Source organism: Gavialis gangeticus, unplaced genomic scaffold (assembly GCF_001723915.1).
Source record: "Gavialis gangeticus isolate Ggan-Ray unplaced genomic scaffold, GavGan_comp1, whole genome shotgun sequence".
Lineage (NCBI taxonomy): Eukaryota > Metazoa > Chordata > Crocodylia > Gavialidae > Gavialis > Gavialis gangeticus.
The window spans coordinates 100886734-100910212 of record NW_017728992.1 but is presented as its reverse complement, the minus strand read 5'-3'; the positions used below and the strand labels follow the sequence as shown (position 1 = coordinate 100910212).

General features: G+C 39.1%; 1 protein-coding gene across 1 annotated transcript in view; it reads left to right on the top strand.

The window, feature by feature from the left end:
* NPC1 (NPC intracellular cholesterol transporter 1) overlaps positions 1 to 23479 on the top strand; it is a 44104-nt gene that overhangs the window by 10062 nt on the left and 10563 nt on the right. Inside the window, exons 2-21 of the mRNA XM_019526292.1 lie at positions 296 to 418; positions 2577 to 2683; positions 3407 to 3582; positions 4980 to 5147; positions 6211 to 6460; positions 9587 to 9663; positions 10374 to 10744; positions 11073 to 11299; positions 11896 to 11996; positions 12992 to 13094; positions 14076 to 14265; positions 15051 to 15233; positions 17537 to 17651; positions 18718 to 18845; positions 18939 to 19079; positions 19644 to 19733; positions 19983 to 20173; positions 20959 to 21074; positions 21924 to 22053; positions 22564 to 22764. Of these exons, the coding sequence (XP_019381837.1) occupies positions 296 to 418; positions 2577 to 2683; positions 3407 to 3582; positions 4980 to 5147; positions 6211 to 6460; positions 9587 to 9663; positions 10374 to 10744; positions 11073 to 11299; positions 11896 to 11996; positions 12992 to 13094; positions 14076 to 14265; positions 15051 to 15233; positions 17537 to 17651; positions 18718 to 18845; positions 18939 to 19079; positions 19644 to 19733; positions 19983 to 20173; positions 20959 to 21074; positions 21924 to 22053; positions 22564 to 22764 (3188 nt within the window). The remainder of the gene's footprint in view (positions 1 to 295; positions 419 to 2576; positions 2684 to 3406; positions 3583 to 4979; positions 5148 to 6210; positions 6461 to 9586; positions 9664 to 10373; positions 10745 to 11072; positions 11300 to 11895; positions 11997 to 12991; positions 13095 to 14075; positions 14266 to 15050; positions 15234 to 17536; positions 17652 to 18717; positions 18846 to 18938; positions 19080 to 19643; positions 19734 to 19982; positions 20174 to 20958; positions 21075 to 21923; positions 22054 to 22563; positions 22765 to 23479) is intronic.

Genomic DNA, 23479 nt, shown 5'->3' with positions numbered 1-23479 from the left:
TTTTTTTTTTTTTTTTTTTTTTTTGTTTAGTTTGCATTGTATCTGCTGACCTGATATGGAAATATGAACTGCTGACATTCTGTTTTTACTCTGCTTATAGTGTGGTTAGGTATCTAGATGTAGGTCTTCTAAGATTTATAATCAATGTAGAGCAAGTAAAAAAAAATATGAATTTGTAAACCCTCTGATAGTTCCTATTTAAAACTTTTACCAATTTGAAGGAAAGTATTCCCCAGTATTTTGGTTATTAATATTTCTGTGCCATACAACTAACTGATAACTTCCTTTTATTTAGGTAATTTCACAATCATGTGTTTGGTATGGGGAGTGTGGAATAGCTTCTGAAGATAAAAGATATAACTGTGCATATGAAGGACCACCAATACCATTACCGAAAGACGGGTATGACTTAGTGAATGTAAGTATCTTCTGGACTCATTAAAACAAAAGGTGGAAATTAGATTTGGAGGAGGGGAGAGAAAACACCTATGTGTTCTTGTTTTTGTTTGTTTTTTTTTTCCTGTGGCTTGCTCACTCCCTGTATTTGGGCCTCTTGCACTAGACCCGTGTTCCCTTAATCGTCATTCCCTTTATAAACAGCAGCAGTGGCTCTGTTTTGGTCTCTGGCTCAGATTCTGTTTGTTATCTATTTACAGAAATGAAATCTTGCGGCCTGAGTCCCCTAGACTTCCAAGACTGTTGCTGATTTCCCTTACCATAAATACCTCATGTACTTAAACATGTCCTTTCCTAGAGCTCTAGCTTGTGGGCCTTCTAGCTTAAAGTTTGTGCCTTCAGTGTTATGTAATAGTTGAAGTAATGCACAGACGCTTCATACAGAGTGTATCTACATGTGCAATTAATGTGACATAATAAATTCCAGAGTAGTTTGAGCTGGAGTAAACTGCTCTTGGGCACAGTGTCTTCATGTGCTCTAGGGACAGCGGTAACTTGAGCTGGGGCAGAGGAGGCCCCAAGATGGCTGGGCTGACTGGGGACAACTTATCTGGCCACTGTCTACACATGTTTCACAGCTCAGGAAAGTACTCTGCTGTATATAGTACTGTCCCCAACAGTGCTATCTTACTGCAGAATTAGAGTTTACTGCACTCTAATACTGGTGCACATGTAGATGGTGATGCTTTACTGTGGAGCTAATTAGATGCACCCACAGATTCCCAAACCAGTCCCTCTTTATTTCAAACAGCACAAAGAATAATCAGACCTGGGTAAAACAGTAACACAAAACCATTTTTCTTCCTTGGTTTCCTCAAGGTTTTGGGCTTGGGTTTGAAGAACTCTGATTTCCAGATTTTTGCTTTCCTGCAATTCATGGAGTTTCTCTCTGTCCTGTGCAGCCAGATGCCTTTCTGAATTCTAAAATGGCCAGTGCAGCACCTTGTATTTTATAACTCCTAGTTATGTGATACTTTTGATTAGCCTCATCAGCTGTTGTGTCTAAGACTTATGCTAAAAACAGATGAGTGATTTGGGACAAAAAAATTTATCCTGGGTTCTTACAAACCTGTATGTTCATTGCCCCACTTTAAGTAGGTAATTACCAGTCAAGCTGCATGTGAAAATGAGGTGTGGCAAAAACCCTTCAGCTGATCAAACCAGTTGCCTGTTCTTAGCTCTCTGGTTTGCACCAGGTAGTAACCATTTATTGGATGGTGCATTCAGATGATGTAATCTTAGATGAAAGTTTACCAATCCTCCATTATTAGCCTTATGCCTAGTGCAAGAATTTCTCATGGCCCCCTCCAGGTTTTGGCTCAGTCTGAGGGCAAACAGATCCCCCATTCAGAATGGAATTTGCAGTCTGGACACAGAGGCCCTGGCATGAAGAGACAGATTTCCAAATTATTACATCCTGCAAGACTGTGGACTTTTGAGTTCAAAAACATCAAGTTGCTGCTCATGTTTCAGAAAACGATGCCAAAGCTATATGGTTATATGTGCACGCAGAAACACACACATAGTCTCTGAGTTAAAACTTGTGGGGTTCTCTAACAAATTAACACTTGGTTCCTGGTTGGTTAAAATAGTTTAGGCAAAATTCCTTTGTGTATCTCATATTTTTCTGAATACTGGACAGATCCTTATAAACTCCAGGGTTTGTGTGTGTAGCTTGTTTTTGGGGTTTTTTTTGGTTTTTTTGAGGTTTTTTTTTTTTTAAATAATCAGTACTTTCATTAGTTTACTTTGATCACAAGCTTCCATAATGAATCATTTTAATTGGTATAACCCTGCCTTTTTGAATGCCACTATCTTCCTATATGTAGGCTCTAGTAACTCAATAAAAGGCTTTCAAAAGAGATGTAATCCATTGCAGGAAAGAGATGATCTCTTTCTTTTCCCCAGTTTTATAAAAGATTGTATCAAAGTAAGGTCAACATCATGGCAAACTTTTTAAGATATTAATTTTATGCATTCTTTACTAAAGAAATGGCATTAGTAGTGTCTGCTAGCATATTTCAATAGAATGTAATTTGAGATGCCTCTTTTAAATCCTGTTTTCTGTCCCATTAATGTAATTAACCTCCTTTCTTCCCCTCACCCCTTTTTTTTTTAAGGAGCTCTGTCCAGGTTTATACTTTGGTAATGTTAACATTTGTTGCGATGTTCAGCAGCTTCAGACTTTGAAAAACAACTTGCAGCTGCCTCTGCAGTTTCTTTCCAGGTATGCTTACAAATGGCTTGAAAAGGATTAGTGTTTTATTACATTAATAGAGTGTGTTTTTATTAACTGCTTTTCAGCGTATGAGCTGATATAAAGGAAATAGTGAAATTGGTGTGGTGGTGGGGAGATTTGTTGGGAAATAAACTTCATGAAATAGGTGGAAGGCAAGTTGTTTTTGCATATTAGTTCTTTTCATCACCCATCAGGCTCTGTGTGGGCTTTTTCGTCACATCAGTTCTCAGCTTAAAAGAGCATTCTAGGCTCACTTTTTCCACCTACCACTTAACTTCCAAAACTCAGCTTCTTTATGCTGCCCACTGTACACTTTCTCTGAAGCTGGAGTCCAAGTGAACTTTTCTAGGTCAAATTACAGGCATCAATTTGATCATGATTAAACCTCACCTTAACAGCTCCAACCCTTTTTTGGTGTTGCTGAGAGAACTTTCTTCCAAATGTTATTCCTTGCTCCTTTCTACCATCTCAGTTACAAGCAGGAGACATGACAATTATGTTGGGACTAGGATTAGTGTGTAAGTAGTAGATGCAATCTAGATACTTAGAAAGAATTTGCAAGATTATTTGTATTTGAGCTCTGTGCTCAAACTTTCAGACATGCACCTCTCATGGAAAAAGTGTTTCTTTTTAGTAAATCAGTTTTGTATTTTGCATGTGACTACATATATGAATCTAGTCCAATGTTAACTGGCTTTCTCCTTTTTTCAGATGCCCATCATGCTTTCATAATTTAATTAGCCTCTTCTGTGAGTTGACATGCAGTCCAAATCAGTCTGATTTTTTGAATGTTACACAAACTGAACCTTACTATGATCCAGTTACATCAAAGAACAAAACAAGTATCACAGAGCTGCAATATTATATTGGAGAGCGTTTTGCTAATGGTAAGCAAGCCTAGTCAGTTACTGAGCTAATTGTAGTATAATAGTGAGCATAACAATGAAGACTTTTCATACTTATCTGAGTTTTTGGATAAATATGACTAACTTGGTGACTGAAAACCTCTTTTAAGAGAGGAACTGGAAGAGGCAGGGGAATGATTCTTGGATCACTTGATATTTGCTTGTAGTTTCTCTTTCTTGGAATGTGGGAGATCTTCAGCATATGATGATGATGAAGTCCCTGTATCTTGGCAAATAAAGGCAGAATTCTGGTATCAAAGCACTGACTTCTGGTTTTACTGAGGAGGTGCTGCATTAATATATGCATTTATATGCAAATTAAATGCCCTGTTGTGGCTTGGGTTCCATTGTGCTAGTCTGTACAAACCAACAGTAAGAAATATGGCCTTTGCTACACAGTACTATCATTCTTGATCACAATTAGATAGTGCTGTCAGGTAAATATTGAAGTTGATAGTCCATTATCTTTGGATGTTCTGTCATGCTATGACTGTTGTAGAGTTAACCTAATTCCAGTTCTTAATCTAAATTGTCTATTGTTTTTAGTCCATTTAAGAAAAATACCATTTATCTATGATTGAAAGTGGAACCATACATAATTTAGTAATTTCCCTGACACACTTGAAATTAAGTGCGTTAAACTTGGCAATTCAGGTAGGCTGCTTACAGACGTGAAAAAAAAAAAAATCAAAACAAAACATCACTTTACTTTCAGCTTGGCGTTCCCCTGCAGTAAGTGTAGCGTATGCCCAGAAGGGGCATTGCATTAGTTTGATCTCATTTACCCAAAATCAGCTATTAGATAAAAGTTCCGAAAAGTCCCACTGAAGCGCATAATCTATACAGACATTGGGTGAACCAGGTCAAGCTAATGCAATTCATCTTCCAATAAAGTGCTGTTTTTTGCGGGGGAGGTTGCTTTGTTTTGTTTTTTTTCATGTCTGTCAGTGGCTGTAGTCCATTCTATTTGGTATAGAAGAATTTATTTAGGAAGTGAATAGTTGAATGATAAAAAAAAAAGATGCACCTGATAGGGTGGGAGGAAGGGGTATTTTGCTACCATTGCTCATATGTTTTTCCCTCTCCATCTCTAAAATCATCCAACTCCTTCCACTGCAGTTTTCTTCAAGCTCCTCAAGGGGTGAGAAGCTTCAGAAACTGACACTGAGCAAAAAGGAATATTATATACTTGAATAAAAGCAATTCCTCTCCACTCTTAAATTGAAATCTGCATCTCCTTTTGAAAACTGTAGGCATCTGCTGTCAAGTCCAAGTGCATGCAGTGAGCCTTGACTCTGATTTAGCTTTCTGAATTCTGGAAACAAATTATATAAGTGTACTTATTTTGCTTTACTTGTCTCTCGTACATCTTTTTCTAGCCATGTATAATGCTTGCAAAGATGTGGAAGCTCCATCAAGTAATGTCAAGGCTTTGGGGTTGCTGTGTGGGAAGGATGCTAAAGACTGCAATGCTACCAATTGGATTCAGTATATGTTTAGTAAGGATAATGGACAGGCTCCTTTTAATATAATTCCTATTTTTTCAGGTAAGAAACAGAATTGTGGTTATATTGAAGTATGTCTAACATGAGTATTTGTTTTTCCACTATTGCGGTAATACAGTTAGTAGGAAATGTAAAATCATGATAGCAGGATAACGTGGTGGCATAAATTGTGCTTTTGTGGTTTTGAACAAGAGAAAGAAGGACTTCCTAAATGTCTTGGGTTCTTGGTGATTGTGTTTAATACAGCCTTTCACAGCAATGTTGCACTGAAACAGCACGGCAAGAAGTTTTGGCTTTTTCTTTGTTCCAGTTAACTGCTTTTGTCATCCAATGGTACTGTCTTTATTCAGTAGTAAAGAGTAAACTGCTTACAAGATAAACATTAAGAAAAGCTGTTGACTTTTTTTAATAGCCTGTGTATCTGGGGGTTTGTTGCACCCAGAAAAGTCATTTGAGGTTAGCCAATAATTTTTTTAGCAAAGGTAGACCTAACCTCAGTTATTTACCTGGTATAAGCAAACCTTAGGTGTGTTATTGGCTCATACACTGATGTGAGTAACCCCTCCTCCTATTGTCGTTTTTAATATATATATGAATATGCCCAACCTTGAACTGATTTGTTGCAAAATGATGCATCTAAAGTGAGTGCTTAACTTTGTTTAAAAACATCTTTTTCTTTTTTTTTCTTTTTTTTAATGCTTTGCTTTATGATTGTTTCTGTTGCCATTGTAGTTATGTTGCATGTTTCACGACCCTGGATGCTTCTCTTACAGATTCAGCTGCTTTTATCCTGCAGTTATATGAATATGAACATCACAACTTTCATTTAAAAAAAACACAGTTCTCCTTTCATGGGCATGGTGTGGACTATGGAAGCATGAGCAACATGCATTTTAAAGGCCCCTAAATGAAAAAGATAAATAAAAAGTATCCAAGCCATAGCATAAGATTCATGAACTTAATAGCTAAATGGTTTTTGTAGAGTCTGATTCCTGAATTTTGAATGCTTGAGAATTGCTGTGCTGCATCTTTTAAAAAATAGACATTATAATGAATGAGGATTTCACAAGTGTGGTGATTTTTTTTTTTGTGCTAATTTCTCTAGATATTCCTATCCAAAAAAAGATTCCTATGAACAATGCTACCAAAGGCTGTAATGAATCTGCAGATGATGACACGAGCCCATGCAGCTGTCAAGACTGTTCTCTTGTTTGTGGTCCAAAGCCCAAACCCCCTTCACCCCCTGCACCTTGGCTTTTGTTTGGTTTGGATGCTGTGTATGTCATCATGTGGATTTCCTACATGGGATTTTTACTTGTGTTTTTTGCAGTCATTTTTGGAGTTTGGTGTTACAGGTAAGTACGTGGTTCAAAATACTCAGTGTTGCTGAATATACCAAATATGCGTTTTTTTCTGTTGGTGCAGAACTCAAGAAGCCAACATTACATGACTATTAGTATCTTCTCTGTTTATGAACCAGAGGACTGTGATAATTTGCTTACCTCTTAGAATCTTCCAGTTGAAACACATTATCTGTTACTTGCAGTAGTGCTGTCTTCCTTTTATAGTATATAAGAATAGCTTATTAGTGTCCACTAATATTCTTTATAATGTGTTTAAAAATAACCTAACATACTACAATGGAAATATAACAGTAAAAACGCTCAGTAATTAAGAAAACTGCATTGCATACAATACTGAGTGCATCTTGATATGCTATTTTACAAGTTTAATTTTATTATGAAACCTTTGAACTCTTTTAATTTCTTGACTTGTGGTTTTGAAGCTATATATATTTTTTGTGAGAGCTTCTGAATTGACTTTTTTTTTCCTTAAAGCAGTTCTTCCTTTTTTTATGTCTAAATGGCACGCACAAAATTAATGTAATGAGAGAGGGAATTAGTACCCTGGCTGTTGCTGCTGTTTTGTTAGGGGTATGCTAACAGGATGCTAAAATACTAGGTTTTGTTGAAGGCCGCTCTTCCTATTCTGTTAGGATGGCAGCAAAGTTTTATGTGGAGAACATTAGAAACTTTGTAGGGGTTGTTAGAATTCCACAGCACTTGCAGCAGAAGCTGAAAATAGGCTATGCAATCATCTTTAGTTTTCCTGATTGATTTATTTTTTTACACCTGTCCCTACTTTGTTCCTGTGGAAGACATACCTTAGATAATTGCTGAATATATTAGTGAGAGGTGGTATCAGGGCCTTGGTACCATCCTTCATTCATAGGTGCTCAAAACAAAAGGTGAGTTAGAAATAAAAATATGCATTATTTGGGTTACTGTTAAATAAAAAGATTCCCACTTCTTTCAGTGTTTCACTTCTAACCAATATCTTCACAAAAAAAAGGAAAGACCTTATGGATTTTAATGTTTATGTAGTGTAGAAACAAAGGGAAAACTGAACCTCCATATGTAAACCCAACTTAGACTGAAGTTTAATGAAGAGGCTGAAACATCTCAAAAATTTCTTAGAATGTTAGTTTAAAACTACTATTTAGGTCTTCTCTGAATAGATCCACAAGGCCCAAAACCTCTCTTTATTCTCTAAAATCACTTCAGGCACTACACAGGAGAAACCAATCAAGATGTAAAGGGACAGTTGGGAGGAGCCCATAGTTTTGTAATTGCAAAAATATAAATAGTAACAAGCCTGCAAATACTATTTATACATCACCATTATCTGCCTTGCTACCAGCCCTTCAGAAGGTGCTTATCTTGTTACATAATCTGTGCAAGACAAGTAGGAGCTACCTCTACTTTTAAAGCCAGTTTCAAAGAAAAAAACTTTAGATTTCATGAAAATCTAAATCACTTTGACACAATACTAACAAAGCAGCCTCTGAAGCATCTCACCAGCTGTAACTGTAATGAAACACAGCTCTTCCTTCCTTCCCACTCCCACCTCCACCCCAAGAAAGATGTGACAGATGTGACCATCAGTAAACCCTTCACAGACCACTGCTGCCCACTCCATCACATGTTCAAAGAACAGGGAGTGGTTTGCTATGATGCATTACAAAATAATTTGCTGCAGGAACATACGGAGAGAGAAAGAGAGAGAGTTGTTTACTAGATGAAACAAGTTGCCTGCCCTCAGGTTGTCAGCAAAATCCACTTAATCCTCCCTCAGCAGTCATCTTAGTGTAACCTGAACATGAACTGGTAGCCACAGCCTTAGTATAATCAGAGCTTAGGTGAATGGGAACTCTGAGGCCTTGTCTAACACTGAGCAGGTAACAGTGATGCAGCCCCTGCTAGCCTTTTAACTGTGCGTGTGGTCGTGGTGATGATGACGAACGTTATTTGCAGATCGCTGCTTTTATTCTGTGGGTATCTGCCAAGACTTTAGCTGACATACTTCTTGGGGCACCAAATCCTTTGCTGTGTATTGTTATTCCTCCAAAGCAGAAGTTTATGGAGAATGCTGTTTCTGAATACACTGTACAGTTTTACATGCTGAGGTCTAGCATGCCCACATTGCCCCCCTGTAAATTACAATGGTTTGATTGTACTGGTGTAAATTGCTATTATACAATTCCCTAGTGTAGAAGCTTGCTTACCAAGCGTTCTCGCACAATGGGGTATGACTGCTCTCCCTTTAACTTTTGTTTTCAGTATTTTTTTAAAAAGTCATCAGGGACAAAACAATCTCATGACTGTCACAGAACATTTATTGTTACAGCAACACATTTGTCTCATTCTGTTATGTTTCTATATTTAGAGTTTTACAACTACAACAAATTCTGTAATTAAGGTTATATGTGGAATCCTGCCCTGAGTCATAGGGTTTTTTGGGGTTTTCCTGAAATCTTATGTTTGTCCCATCACTGCTTAGATCAACCTTTGGAGTTTCTCTTTGCCACATCTAGATTTTCAGGGTTAAATGATGCAGAATGAAAAAGTATTTCCCCCTGCATTTAACCACTGTGCTACAGGAATAGTGAGAAGTTTCTGGAAAAAAACCCTTAGTATGATTAGAGACTTTTTACTTACAAATCTTTTGAGAGGAAAAATACCACTTACATTTGGGTTTGAAAATTCTCAGATTTTGTTTCAGCCAGCAAGTGACTTAAAGTTGGGGAAGAAGACAGCTTTTAAAACACAAAAATGGCTGTGGGAGGGAAAAAAAATACAAACCTTAGGCTCACCACGGGGGGGGAAAAGAAGGGGGGGGGAGGAAGCCCCCCTTCAAAAACTCAAACTCCAAACTTAATATAGTGCTAGGACTTGATGTTAGGAGGGGAACGAGGCTGTAGGGCCTGACACTAAAGAAGTATTCTTCAGAGGGATAAAAGTTAGAAATGGTTTCATGTCAGAATCATGACAGACCAAAGGTGTAGGCTCTTGTAGAGTTTGGATCCAAACTGGCATCTTTGGCATCTTCCTGGTGAATTTTTTGCAGTAGGTCAGTGCTAGAGTAATATTGTCTTGATGTCTGCAAAAGAACTATATTTAGAAGATTTTTTTTTTATACAGGAAAAGGCATTTTGTCTCTGAGTACACACCAATCGACAGCAACATAGCCTTTTCTGTTAATTCACGTCGTGATAATGGTAGGTCTCAGATCGAAAGTAAGTATTGATTGTATGTTTTTCACTTTTTTCTTTGCAGAACATGAGACATTTTCAAAATGCAGCAAGAACATCTAATCCAACATTTCTGTCCTTCTTGGATCATATTAATGCAATTCTTCTCCTCCTCTTTCTTGCCAAATCTTTTAGCCAAATGCTTACTGGTCTCTGAATGACATTTGAGAGTAATATTTTAAATACAGTTCCAGTTAGCCCAGGTGCATGAAGAGTTTAACATTCCGGTGTTTAGATATTTGACATCCTCAGGAACACTTTTTAGTTTTGCATTGTGACTAGAATAGCTTGGTTATAGAAAATAGTCACGACCCACCATGTTTTTAACATTCTCTAACTGTGCTGTCTCACGCTACCACATGTTAAAGCACAGATATCTCTGATTGTTCCAGTCAAGATTATATCCAAATTTACATAGGATTACTGTTAGAACATTGTCTTCAGTTTCATCTGACTGTGTCACAATGGTTTCTCTAAGTGTTGGAAATAGCTGTAGCTGGGACGGTATTCAAACAGTTTGAGATCTTCTGCTTAAACCACAAACTAATTTCAGTGAAAAGTATCTAAAGTGTATCTATGTGGAAACATTTTAATGATTCCAAAAAGTTGCTGACTGAAGTGGTTACTTTTGATAAGTTGTATCCAGTGTTTATTGCACATGCATCCTGTTTTTACAGGCGAGGCTTCTTGTGGTGAAAGATTTGGTGCATGGTTTGAAAACGGCTTGAGGCTCACATTCACATCGTGGGGGGCTTTCTGTGTTCGAAATCCACGGCCTGTTATTCTCTTCTCCCTGGTCTTTGTAGTCATGTGCTGTTCAGGCCTTGCATATATCAAGCTAACTACAAATCCTGTAGACCTCTGGTCATCCCCAAACAGCCAGGCTCGCAAAGAGAAAGAGTACTTTGATACTCACTTTGGGCCTTTCTTCCGTACTGAGCAACTTATTATCCAAGCCCCAAACAGCAAACAAGAAATCTATTCGCCGTACCCATCAGGAGCTGATGAGACTTTTGGGCCTCCACTTACCAAAGAGATTTTGCACCAGGTAATAAACATTTTCCAGGCTGGTATTTGTGCGGGAAGTGGGGATGCAATGCTTATAATAATTGTAGGACCCTAAAGGCAAAAATTTAACTGTGTGAAGCTGTCTGACATGTTTTAAACCTTTTATGTATTCTAGTGCTTATAAAGCAAAACTGTTTTTTTTTTAAATTTTCTTTTGATTTGTGCTGATATTTCAAAGTGTGATAGCCATTTCACATGTTGCTAAAAATATCTGCATACATTCTGAAACATGTTCTTACCTGTGAAAGAGTGGTCTTCTGACAAAACCAAATGAATACTGCTTGTGCTTATAGTCTTGCTTGTTTCAGGTTCTAGATTTGCAAGATGCTATTGAAAATATAACTGCATATTATGACAATGAAACTGCAATGTTGAAGGACATCTGCTTGTCCCCTCTTGCTCCCTACAACAAGAACTGCACTATCCTGAGCGTGCTCAATTATTTTCAGAACAGTCACTCTGTTCTAGACCATGTCGTTGGGGATGAGTTCTTTGTGTATGCTGATTATCACACTCACTTCTTGTACTGTGTCAGGTAAGCAGCGCTAAGTACCTGTTTCATCTTTAAAAGAAAAAAAGCCTGATGGTATCTTGAAAACTACCTTTTTGCATCCATTTAATATGCTATATCTATCCTGATATTAGCTGTCTCTGAACTATGTTTTTGTAAGTCAACTGATAAAATGCCATTCAGTTGTGTACTTTTGAATTTGTATCTGGGTGCTTATCTTGTTGGGGTGATCTGACTCCAGCTGACTTCCTGCCCATTGGGCAGGGGGCTGGACCCAATGATCTCCCAAGGTCCCTTCCAGCCCTAATGTCTATGAAATCTTTCCTTTGCATTTCCATATCTGCCAACAGTGCAGTGGGACTTTCACTCCTAATAAAGCCAGAGTACTCTTACAGGTTTGAAGGCAAGTTCCAGCACCTAGAACAAATGCCAGCGTGGCATCCAACCTAATATTGGCAAAGCCTTTGTTTCTACCTTTTTGCTTTCATTGACCCTGGAGCAATTCTGTATTACTGTAAAGTAAATGTATTACTCAATGCTGCTGTGCTGTTTCCCTCCCCCAAACATCAGGTTGCTCTGTGTATATCTTGACAGTGATATTTTTTTCTCTGTTTCTGCAGGGCACCAGCATCTCTGAATGATACAAGCCAGCTTCATGATCCCTGCTTGGGAACATTTGGTGGACCTGTTTTTCCATGGCTAGTGTTGGGAGGATATGATGGTAAGTTTGGCAAATCCCAACAAAATTGTAATGCTTGTAAGTTAAAGGCTGGTACAGTTGTGAGTGTGGTCTTTTTGAGTATATGCATGCTTCATAGAGCTGCCTGAATTCACTTTAGGGAGTTCTGGTAAATTGCTTGCTTACAAGAATAAGGCACGTGAGACTAATGCAGGGGTGGGCCAGATGCGGTCCACCAGGCCATTCTGTCTGGCCCATGGGGCCCCTAAAAAATTTAGAAAATTAATATTGATCTGCTCCTGGCTGCCTGTCATGCGGCCCTCAGTGGCTTGCCAAAACTCAGTAAACGGCCCTCCGCCCAAAATAATTGCTTGCCTCCATCACTAATGACTTAATTTTAGACCTGCCCTTCAAGGATTGTAACCATATTATAGAAAGACTATGTTAAAGTTGTGGCATATTAATAAATACATTTGCTGTTGGACATGGGGAAACATTCAGAACATAGCCTGCTTGTTTTGCCTGTCCTGTGAAAGCTGGCTGGTTTTGTGGGTCTGGTGATATTTTAGAGCAGGGAATGGAAATAGTCAAGGGTTGTGAGCAATATTAAGGAAGGGACCTGCGCAGGCTCTGGTCCAATTGGTCGCTTGGAGCAGAGTTGGGATTTAGCTGTTGCACTAATCTGTATGTATTGAATGTTTCTGATTTGATAAATTACTTCAGCACTCCACTTTTGTTTCAATACTGTGTGGTCCCTGTGCTTAGCAAATGGTGAATGTTAAAAATTAAATGGGTACATATTCTGCTGCGGTGACCAAGTGTCTGCAATAGTGTTTGAGTGCTCATGGCATCTAATGATTGCTTGTAAGTGAAATAACTAGGTTGGAATCAATGAGATACCAGAGATTGATTAACCTTTCTTTAAATCAATGAGACAAGAAAACTATTTGATAGGTCCGCTCCCTCTTTCAGTCTGTATTGGATTTTTGCAATTTTTTTAATGTTTCTTTCTCCAACCTGCCCTGCTTCTTCTACAGGAGATAACTATAATAATGCTACAGCTCTTGTTATTACTTTTCCTGTCAACAATTACTACAATGACACAAAAAAACTGATGAAAGCTCTGGCCTGGGAAAAGGAGTAAGTTTTCTTATAATTGAGTCTAGACCTTGGCATTTAGCATAAGCTCTTTCACCTGGTGAATTTGTATGTCACACAGACTACAGCATTCTAAACATGCATTGTACATACCTACTCTTTGAAGTCTTCTGTGCAATGTGACATTGATTTAGGAGTGATGGCGCATGATAAAAATACAAAATTTCATTTTTAGTTCAACATGTTTTTCTGGTTCTTCTGGTTTCCAAAGAGATTCTTACTGGGTAAACGCAAACCAAGAGTTGAATTGTTGTGGTCTTATCAGCAAGTGCTATCAAACAACTAACGAGTTCTTGTGAAAACATTCATTTTGCTGAAATAATTGACCATCTATATCCAGATTTGGCACTGGAAAATAAAACTGTGTGGTAGTGGAAGAAGAACATATCCGTAAATAGCTAATGATTTAGCTTCTGTAGCACTTCAGAGCAGCACATTTTGGGCCTTGAAAGAACAGGACTTATTTAAATTCATGTTCTGAGGTGGTGATAAACTGGCATAGTTCTGTATATAGAAACTTGTTGATTTAAAATTTTGCTAAATCAGTCTATTTTATGTTTACATAAGCTAGTGTGAACCTCTGTATAGAAATTGAATATGAAAGGGGGTGCTCAATGTTAAGAAATAACCCAAAGTTTGGGGACATTTGATCACATTTGGCATATTTTCATCTTATTACATAAGACAATTCATTACATGCTACTGGTGAGGTGCGAGAGTGGGACTAATTAAATGTTTAGGAAATTAAAAAGAGACTTCTACAAAATTATGTTCATGACTACCATGTACTCAAGTGCAAAAGAGGATATCAAGACCCATTTTAGGGTTAAAGACTTTAACTTCCTTGAAGCTTTCAAGCAGCTTTGTACTATTGCACGTCTCTTTCAAGGTATAGATTTTTTGAATAAGATGAGAGGTTTTTTTTCCCTTGTTGGTATTTATAAGACTTTTTTCCTTTTTTAGGTTTATTAATTTTGTGAGAAGTTACCAGAACCCAAACTTAACTATTTCACTTTCTGCTGAACGGAGCATTGAAGATGAGATTAATCGTGAAAGTGACAGTGATATCAGTACTGTTGTGATTAGCTACGCTGTAATGTTTCTGTACATTTCTATAGCTTTGGGACACATGAGAAGCTGCAGAAGATTTTTGGTATGTTTAGTAATGTTGAAGAAAGAGATCATAATTTGTGTGTGTGAGTAGCTTATAGCATTTAAAAGGTACAGGAAACACTTGTTATTCACAGGTTTTGGCATTCGCGGTTTCAAATATTCGCGAATGCTGAACCTGCATTTTAAATACACTTTATACACTTCCAGGAGCTCCTTGGGAGCTCTGCACTTGCAGCTGCTGCTGCCGCGTTCCCACTGGAGCTGCCAGAGCTGTGCCTCTGACCCCAGCTGCCGGGGCACTGCGTTCATGAACACAGTGCCTTATTCACGAATGGCAAGGGTCGCCTGTATTGTAAAAGCTCGTATTTCCACTCCTTTATTTTTGTTTAATAGTCTGATGTCAGCTTTGACCTAGTGTTCATTATCTATTTCATGATAGTAAGTAAACAGTTTTACCTTGTATTCTATTTTCTTTTCTTTTTTTTAATTTGGCGCAAAGAAGTATTTGGGTTATGTGCGGTTTTTAAAAGAGGAGAAACTGGGAACTCTGGTTCTCTCCTCTTGCTGACCATCCCTTCCTTCTTACTAATAAAACCTCTATAGCTCATAAAATTACTTGTTATTTAATACACTTCTAAATCAAGACCCATAGTTCAGCATTTGTTGGACAAATTGGACACAGCGTCACTCTTCAGTTTCAAATATTTGCCTCAAAGCAAGATTATGCCCCTAAAAAGAAAACACTACCAAATGTTTTGTTTGGAATGTGTTTTTGTGTGCTTTTAATTAAAATTGTGTGTTTTTTGTTTTGTTTTTATTTGATAGGTAGATTCAAAAATCTCTCTGGGCATTGCAGGAATCCTGATTGTACTGAGTTCAGTAGCATGTTCTCTGGGTATCTTCAGTTACTTCGGAGTCCCACTAACACTGATTGTTATTGAAGTAATTCCTTTCTTGGTGCTGGCTGTTGGGGTAGACAACATTTTCATCATAGTTCAGACATTTCAGGTACTTGATCTAAGCATTCTTTAAAAGTGTATGTACCATCTCAGGGCATTTGTACATACGCTTGTGTCACAAAGGTGTTTTAGTTCAAAAGGTCACCGCCACCATTTTCTTTATGCTGATGCGCATTTTGCCACTTATACAACTGCATGTGACCCAGCACAGCGCACATTAACTTGTGTGCAGAGCAGACTCGATTAGTTGCATCTGCTCCGTCCCGCCGGATCTCCAATATGTCACAGGACAAAAAGGTATGTGTATAAATGCCCTCAGTAATTTAGGGCAACTACCTTGTGAGGTACAGAGTACCTGAAGAGAAATGGCATGCTCTGCTCTTTTGGAGGGTGAGATCTGTCCTAAGAATCAGTTCCTGGGAGAAGAGCCAAGCTTGACTTCTTCTCCCCTCCCCTCCCAAGGCTTGTACCTCCTTGGGTGCAAATTTTTTTGTTTCTGATGCATTTCCCTTTACTTTTTGGAACAATTAAAATTGTTGCAGCACTTGGGCTGTAAGTTGTGCTGATTTACACAGATAATCACTAGGGCTGTCAATCGCAGTTAATGTACTTGATTAACGTGTTAATCTGTTTCTTGAGTTAATTTTTTTAATGTGTTAATTGTGCATGTAGTTTTGGAGACCGTGCCTGAGCTCTGGTCCACCGCCTCCAGGCCACCGAATGGGACAGTGGTGGCAGCACAGGGGACCACAGGGCAGCTCCAGGTGGCTACAGTAGGTGGGAGGCGGGAGGGGCACCTACAGACACACGTAGCCGCGGCCTGCACGCTGCATGTAGAGCAGCAACAGGCTGGTAAGTCCGTGGAGGGGGAGGGGCAGGAGGAAAGGAAAGAGGCTGGGGGGGGCAGATCAAGGCCCCCACAGTGAGGGAGGGTGTCGGGCGGGGGCAGGTGCTAAGGTAATTGGGGCCCCAGGGCTGGGGCGGGTTGTGGTACAGAGCCACGGGAGGCTTATCCAGGGGCATGGTGGGGAGGGGGCTCCAGCTCCCTGCCACTGTGCACACCCCTGGGGAGACATGGGGGGCATGTACCCCCCAGATTTGTGTGCAGGACAGAGGTGGGCTGCCTGCTGTGGACTGGGGCTCTGCACCCTGCTGCCTTTGCTCTAGGAGCTGAATGATGCCATGTTGTGCCTCCCGCCGCTGGGTGGGCAGGGGACACGTGGTTCCCGGGGCAAAGGCAGCAGAGCACAGAGCACCAGCCCGCAGCAGGCAACCCTTCCTTGCCCTGTGCACAGTTCCAGGGGGCACGTGCCCCTCATGCCTCCCTCAAGGGTGCATGCAGCGACAGAGCCATGCCCCCTCCCTAGCGCCTATAGATGAGTTTCCCGCGGCTCTGTCGCATGACCCACCCTGGCCCCAGGGCCCTGTTCATCCCATTCCCTTACCCTACTCCCTCCCTCCCCATGGGAGCCTCGATCTGCCCACCTTCCCTACCCTTCTTCCTCCCCCTGCCCCTTCCCCTTCACAGGCACTCAGTGTCTGCCTCTCACTCTCCAGCCACATCCCGCCCCCCAAGCCATGCTGCTGCCCTTCACTCCTGATGCATAGTACCCCACATCCTGCTAAGGTGTGCAGAGACCCCCCAGCCCCCCAGGTTCTAAGCCCCACACACCTTCACAAGTTCCCCCCCATGCACACACGCACCCCCCCCAACCATACAATGTACCTGGATAATTTTGAGTTTTTAGCTGTGTGATTAAAATCATGATTAATTGAGACCAATTTCTCTAATCACACAACTAATTGCAATCAATTTTTTAATTGTTGGACAGCCCTAATAATCACTGTTAGGCCATTCAGCTTTATCAGTGAGAGTTTTCACTGCTACTCCAAGTTTTGTATTATATTGGTAGACTTTGCATCTGACTTGGACTACAAACTCTTTGGAGCCTGTTTGTATAATTCAGAGCATGAGGCTCAAGCTTAAAATTTGGTAGGTAATGTGATTTCTAGTTGGCCTTTTTTAACAAAACCTATAATAAATAACTAACTAACTGGCAGTCTTTTTGGGAGTCTCAGCAAACATCATATTTTGAAAGAGGCTGGATTGCACTTTAACACTCTCTTGCTTAAGGTTGAAACACGCTGACTGAGTATTGTGAGAAATCTCATGCTTTTTTACCTATTCTTTGGATAAGGAGTTTGTCACCAAGACTCGTGATCTGACCTGTTACTACACTGAAGTAAATCATTTGAATAGGCTTCTTAGTTCTTGTTTCATACTTTTGAAGAGCTTTTTTGCACTACTTGTCTCTTAATACCTTGTCAATTCATTTCACTTTCTAAAAACAGAGAGATGAGCGTCTCCAAGGTGAAACCCTGGATAAGCAGATTGGTAGAATCCTGGGCGACGTGGCTCCTAGTATATTTCTCTCCTCTTTTTCGGAGACGGTTGCATTTTTCTTAGGTAAAATATTCTCTCTCTAGATTTGCAGAAATTGTAATATCCCAGTTACTCTGTGTATTGTTCACAATCATTTGCTTTGTGTATGCTGTGTTCAACCAAGTGAAAATGTTCACTGTACAGCAAAAAAGGTTTGGTTTTACTTAGTCTTTCATGCAGGGATTTGAGCCGTTTGACATTGACATATATGGTTTATTCTTGTTTTGCATAAGGAAAGCCTGTCGTACAACAAGACAAAGTTACATGCTCGTGCTCACAAACACAGAAGATTAAGAAATGGAATGCTCTCCCAATCCAGCCCTTGTTGAGAGATTGGCCACAAGTATAGTATAGAGAAACTATAATAGGTCTAGCAGCTTCAGTTGTAAAAGACTGAAATTTTCACCTTTATTCCAAAACTTTCACAGTATTTAGCATAATTCTGTAGCCCTCGCATTTTTAGCAGCATTTCACTGGAGTAGCAGATGTCTCTACTTTTATTCAGATACGTCCACAAGACCTTACTGTGAAGTCCCAGCGCTGCCAACAGTATGCCCACATCCAGCTAATGTTGCCTTTTCCTTTCTTCTGTCAACCTAACAATGCCTTTTTATATTTAACATAGTCTGATAATGGATGGTTATAGGTACATCATTCTGAATTAGTATTAATCCATGGCTACTTGCTAGTTAACTACATCTAGGTTTACAGTATTGGAATAGGATCTTGGTCACAGAGATTGGTTGAAATTTGCCTTTTCTTGTGTAGAGTGACAGTGATTTTATAAAAGGAGCATTCAGGTCTCCTGGAATTAAGGAGACCTGAATGATTCCCTTTTCTAAGGAGAGAGCCAACTGTGCCTCATTTTGTCCTTTTGGAGTCCCTGGGTTGGTAAGGGGTTAGCACATGAATTGCCAAGGCAGCTATGTGCTGCCTAAGGTACTTGGGAAAATCCAGTTCTGTGGCTGTAGGATAGCTTCATAGCAAAGTGACCCCAACAGGCTGGTGAATCAGGCCTTCTCTGTATTTTTGTGCATGTCGTTGGGGGCTTGGGACCAAGGCTAGTGTCAAAATCCTTTTTTTCTTTCAGGAACTTTGTCTACTATGCCAGCTGTCCGCACTTTCTCCCTCTTTGCTGGAATGGCTGTGTTCATAGATTTTCTTCTCCAAATCACATGTTTTGTAAGTCTCCTGGGTTTGGATGTTAAACGTCAAGAGGTGAGTCCATTATAACTTTCAACTGATACTGAGTGTTAATATGGTTATGCAGAATTGCGTTTGACTCTAACATATGTGTATTTTATTTTATAGAGAAATCGATTGGATATTCTGTGTTGTATCAAAGGAGATGATGACATGAGTAGGGTTCAGCATTCTGAAAGCATCTTGTTTATGTTCTTCAGAACTGTATATTCTCCATATCTACTTAAGGACTGGATGCGACCAATTGTGGTATGTACACTTTTATTTATAGTGGCCAAAAAATCTGTTTGAACAAAATGCTTATCTTCCAAGGAATCTCAGAACTGCATTTAACCTAGTAGAAAAGTCCTTAAAGTAACTAAGATGCAACAATTATTTTCAAATTATCTTGACTGCATATTTAGCAATCAAAGGAAGTAAATGTTTTACTTTTGAATTTGGGATTTGGACCAGTTTTATTGCACTCAATGGAAAGATTCCATCTGACTTTCTTTTATTTTCTGAGTTCATTTACTAGTGACCAGCCCTCTGATTGTACTTATTGTATCCAAACTGTTGACAGAATTGAGTTGCTAATATTAAATATAAACACTGTATTAAATTTCAGCTTTGACTACTTTTATCTTGGGCTGAAAGTAGTTCTTCTTACTATTTGCCATTACTATGTGAAGCTAACATTACATATTTATTCTGGATGTTCACTGCATTGCAAAGAAAATGGAGGATTTCCAAAAATTTCTTAGAGTAACTGTGTAGAACTCTAATAGCTTTTTTTAAAGCTTTTATGTATCAAACTTTTTCTTTTTCTTTCAGATATCCTTGTTTGTGGGTATTCTGTCATTCAGTCTAGCAGTTGTCCACAAAGTAGAGATTGGTTTGGATCAGACTCTTTCAATGCCAGATGTAAGTTTTTTGGAGGCTTGTTCTTTCCACATCCTGGCCCCCCCGCCCCCTTTTTGAAGGGAAATTATTGCATTTAATTTCCCTAGCATTAGACATTGTCACCCATACCTGACCAGACTTGTTAGCAAATATTAATGTTTCCCTCCCTTGGCATTTATGCAGTAGGGATGATGAACATTGGTTGAGTTGTTTTAGGGTTAACATCATAAATTGCGCTCTCTCTCTCTCTCTCTCTCTTTTTTTTTTTAGGACTCCTATGTAATAGATTATTTCAACCATCTGAGCAAATACCTGCATGCAGGTCCTCCTGTGTATTTTGTGCTAGAAGAAGGACATAACTATAGCTCTTTAGAAGGACAGAATATGGTGTGTGGTGGAATGGGATGTAATAACAATTCACTTGTTCAACAAATCTTTACTTCAGCAGAGATTGACAGCTAGTAAGTGCATTTTTCCCATGCAAATCACTAGAATAATATTATAATTAAGGTTGCCCAACACTTCATAGCCTAGGGTCCTATTTTAATTGCTTAATACCTTACTAAATACTCAGGCTGGATCTTTCCATGTTGTTAGTCTGCATTTTTCTGAATTAGTTTGGAAAGTTGCTGCAGAAATGGTTCATCTGTTTCTCAGAACAAGATTAAAGGAAAATATTTTTGGCATGCTGTGGAGGCAGGGATGAGTTTTAAAAAATAATCACTTTGAGAAATGTAGGGCCTTCATCCCATAATGATGGGGAGGAAATCAGTGTGGTGTAAGAGATTTAAAATAAAATGTCCAGAATGAGCCTGAGTGTCAAATTTTAGCTCAGAATTCTTAGAGTTGCCACTTAAACATTTAAGAATTTAACTTGTTGCTGCCCAAGCTTCATGGAAGAGAAATCAGTTTCAAAATGTGGAGATAAGTCAGACCTAAGGTCGGATAGGCTGTGTTTGTGGGGTGGTGTGGGGAAGGGACAGATCAGGACTGGTGAGGCAATGAGACTGAAATGAGTCAGTGGAGAGGCAGAAGGCTAACCTCAAATGAGAAGCTGGTGGAAGAGGAGGAAAGGCTGAGACTGAGCCAAAAGGAAGTATGCCAGGAACTGGCTAGACTAATTGGCCAGTATTGCAGATGTCACAGCTGGGAAATCTTGAGTGTTTAGTGCTGGGGAAGTACCTAAATTCAGTTTGTGTTCCTAACACCAGCTATTAATCTGTTTTTAATTTTTGTCCTTTTTCAGCACAAGAATAGGTTATGCTCCCTCCTCCTGGCTTGACGATTATTTTGACTGGGTTAAGCCACAGTCATCCTGCTGCAGACTCTACAACACTTCTGGCCAGTTTTGCAATGCTTCAGGTAACACCTGTTTTTTCTTTTCCATGTATCAATATGATTATCTTAGCCATATTTACAAAAGTTGTTCAAACATCATTTTTCCAAGTAAGGGCTAACTTGTATCTAAGAGCTATATCTTACTTTGCTACTGTTGTAGCATTCCACCTGCTTTGCGTAATTTCTTAATTGGTGATGTTGTACCTTTTTGAACCATTTTCCTGTTCTGAGATTTGCTGCCTCAGGAAGAGTAAATGCAACACTCTATTTAAGTTAAAATGCTACTGTCTTTGAAGAGTCTTTTTTTTTTTTTGGTGGGGGAAGGGAGGTAGCTAACATAAGGGTTATGCCTCACTGTTCCAAAAATAGCCAATTGGATTATTGGCTTATTTGATCCTTTTAAGTTCTGTATAATGAAATCCATTCCCCTTTTAAAGGTTGTTTATTGCCCTCATCCTGTCTTGAATACTGCATCAGTGGGATGAATTGTCTGCACTGTGCCCTGTACAGTAGGATCAGTCCGGTACTGAATGCAGAACACAGTGGTCAGTACCACTGCTAGTCTTGGAATCAGTCTTGCCTTATGCAACATCAAAGACAAAGCAGTGGTCTAATGGGATATTCTAGCCCTTTTCAGTGCAAAATTTCAGGATTTGACTTGTCAGTGTGTTTGTTTCAAGTATCTTTAAAAAAAAAAAAAAAAAAACTTTTAAGGTAATGTTTCAGTAGTTTCATAAATCATATTTTTGTTGGAGATTTTTCTGGATTGGATGAGCTTCTGGGCCCCTACTCAGAGGGGATTCACTGCTCTGTATATTGTAGAGTGGCTTTGTGGCTCATGAAGTTTTTTTTTTTTCCCCCCCTTTCATTCAGTTGTTGATCCATCTTGTGTTCGTTGTCGTTCACTGACTCCAGAGGGCAAGCAGAGGCCACAGGGTGAAGACTTCATGAAATTTCTGCCAATGTTTCTGTCTGATAATCCTAATCCTAAATGTGGCAAAGGGTAAATGCCTGTAATCTGACTTTAATTTATGTTGAAAGTTAGCAGGTGAAATAGGATGTTTGTTTGTACTTTGTAAATATGCACTTACTGCCAAACTCAGGGCCCTCTTACATTTTTTTTTTATTATTATTATTTGGAAAATTTCTTAAACACAAACTATTTCAGAACAGCAAATTCTTTTGCAGCAACTGTGACCCACAGCTGTGGGAGAAAATAAATGTAATGCTGTCAAATTAATAAACCAATTCTTTTTTCAGTTTGTTGAGAATCTGTTTTACTTTTGGCCTAACTTTTTTTAAGGAATGGCCTTTCTTTTGAGATGTACATTGTAGTCTAAACTGTAGGAGTTGCCTGCTGTTATGTTTGGACAGTAATGTGAATAGAAATCTTGGTTTGTATTAAAGGAGTTAGCAGGTACTTGAATGCTGTTATATTGCATAGACAAATTCTGACTCCTGAGATGCAGATAATGGTGGCTGATCCATGAAGTAATATTTGCTTTCTTTACAGAGGACATGCTGCATATAGTTCTGCCGTCAACCTTATAAACAACAACTCTGAGGTTGGAGCTACCTATTTTATGACTTACCACACTGTGCTAAAAACTTCAGCCGATTTCATCGATGCCACAAAGAAAGCACGGATTATAGCAAATAACATTACTGAAACCATGGGTATCAAAGAGAAGAGTTACCGTGTGTTCCCTTACAGGTATGTAGCAATTTTCCTGCTTGGAATATGTGGAGTAACTTGCTAAGTAATATTGATTTAGGTACAGAAAAAGATTTGTGTTCGTTGGGAATGTTTGTCTTATTCATACTGCCTTTCCTTGGACTAAAATTTTGACTGCAGCACAAAGACTTAGAAATAAGTGCACTTGCATCTGTTTAGCAGAAGGAAGTAGGGAGCTGACTGGTGCTTTGATTTTTAAATCAAGAAAGCTGCCTCTGTCTGGTACTACAAGTGCTTTTGCTAATTCCCTATTGGTATAAAAGAGAGCAGGCAGCTGACCAAGTAATATCTGTCTAAACTGTATGTCCTCTTCTTCCCATCTTCCTGTCTCAGTCTATAGAGGCCTAACTGTTCTGGAAATCTGTGTGGTCTTTAAGATTATCTTTTAGATACTGCTGTTTATTCTCTTTCCAGCCTGTTGGATGTAATACCATTGTTGATAGCTTGCAAAGAACATTTTTTCCTACTATTGAGTTGGTCTAATAAAAGATAGCACATTTTACCCAAAGAACCTTGTCTACCTATACCGTTGTTGAAGCATTTGGATAATTCAGTGCTATAAATGCTTGTTTGGTGGTTCCCTCCACTATCTGACCATAGCCCTATGAGGTGTCTCCCCTCCCCCCCACCCCCCCCGGTCTTCCTTGTTCTAAAACCACACACTTTTTATAATGCCCAGATAGAAGTGCTCTTC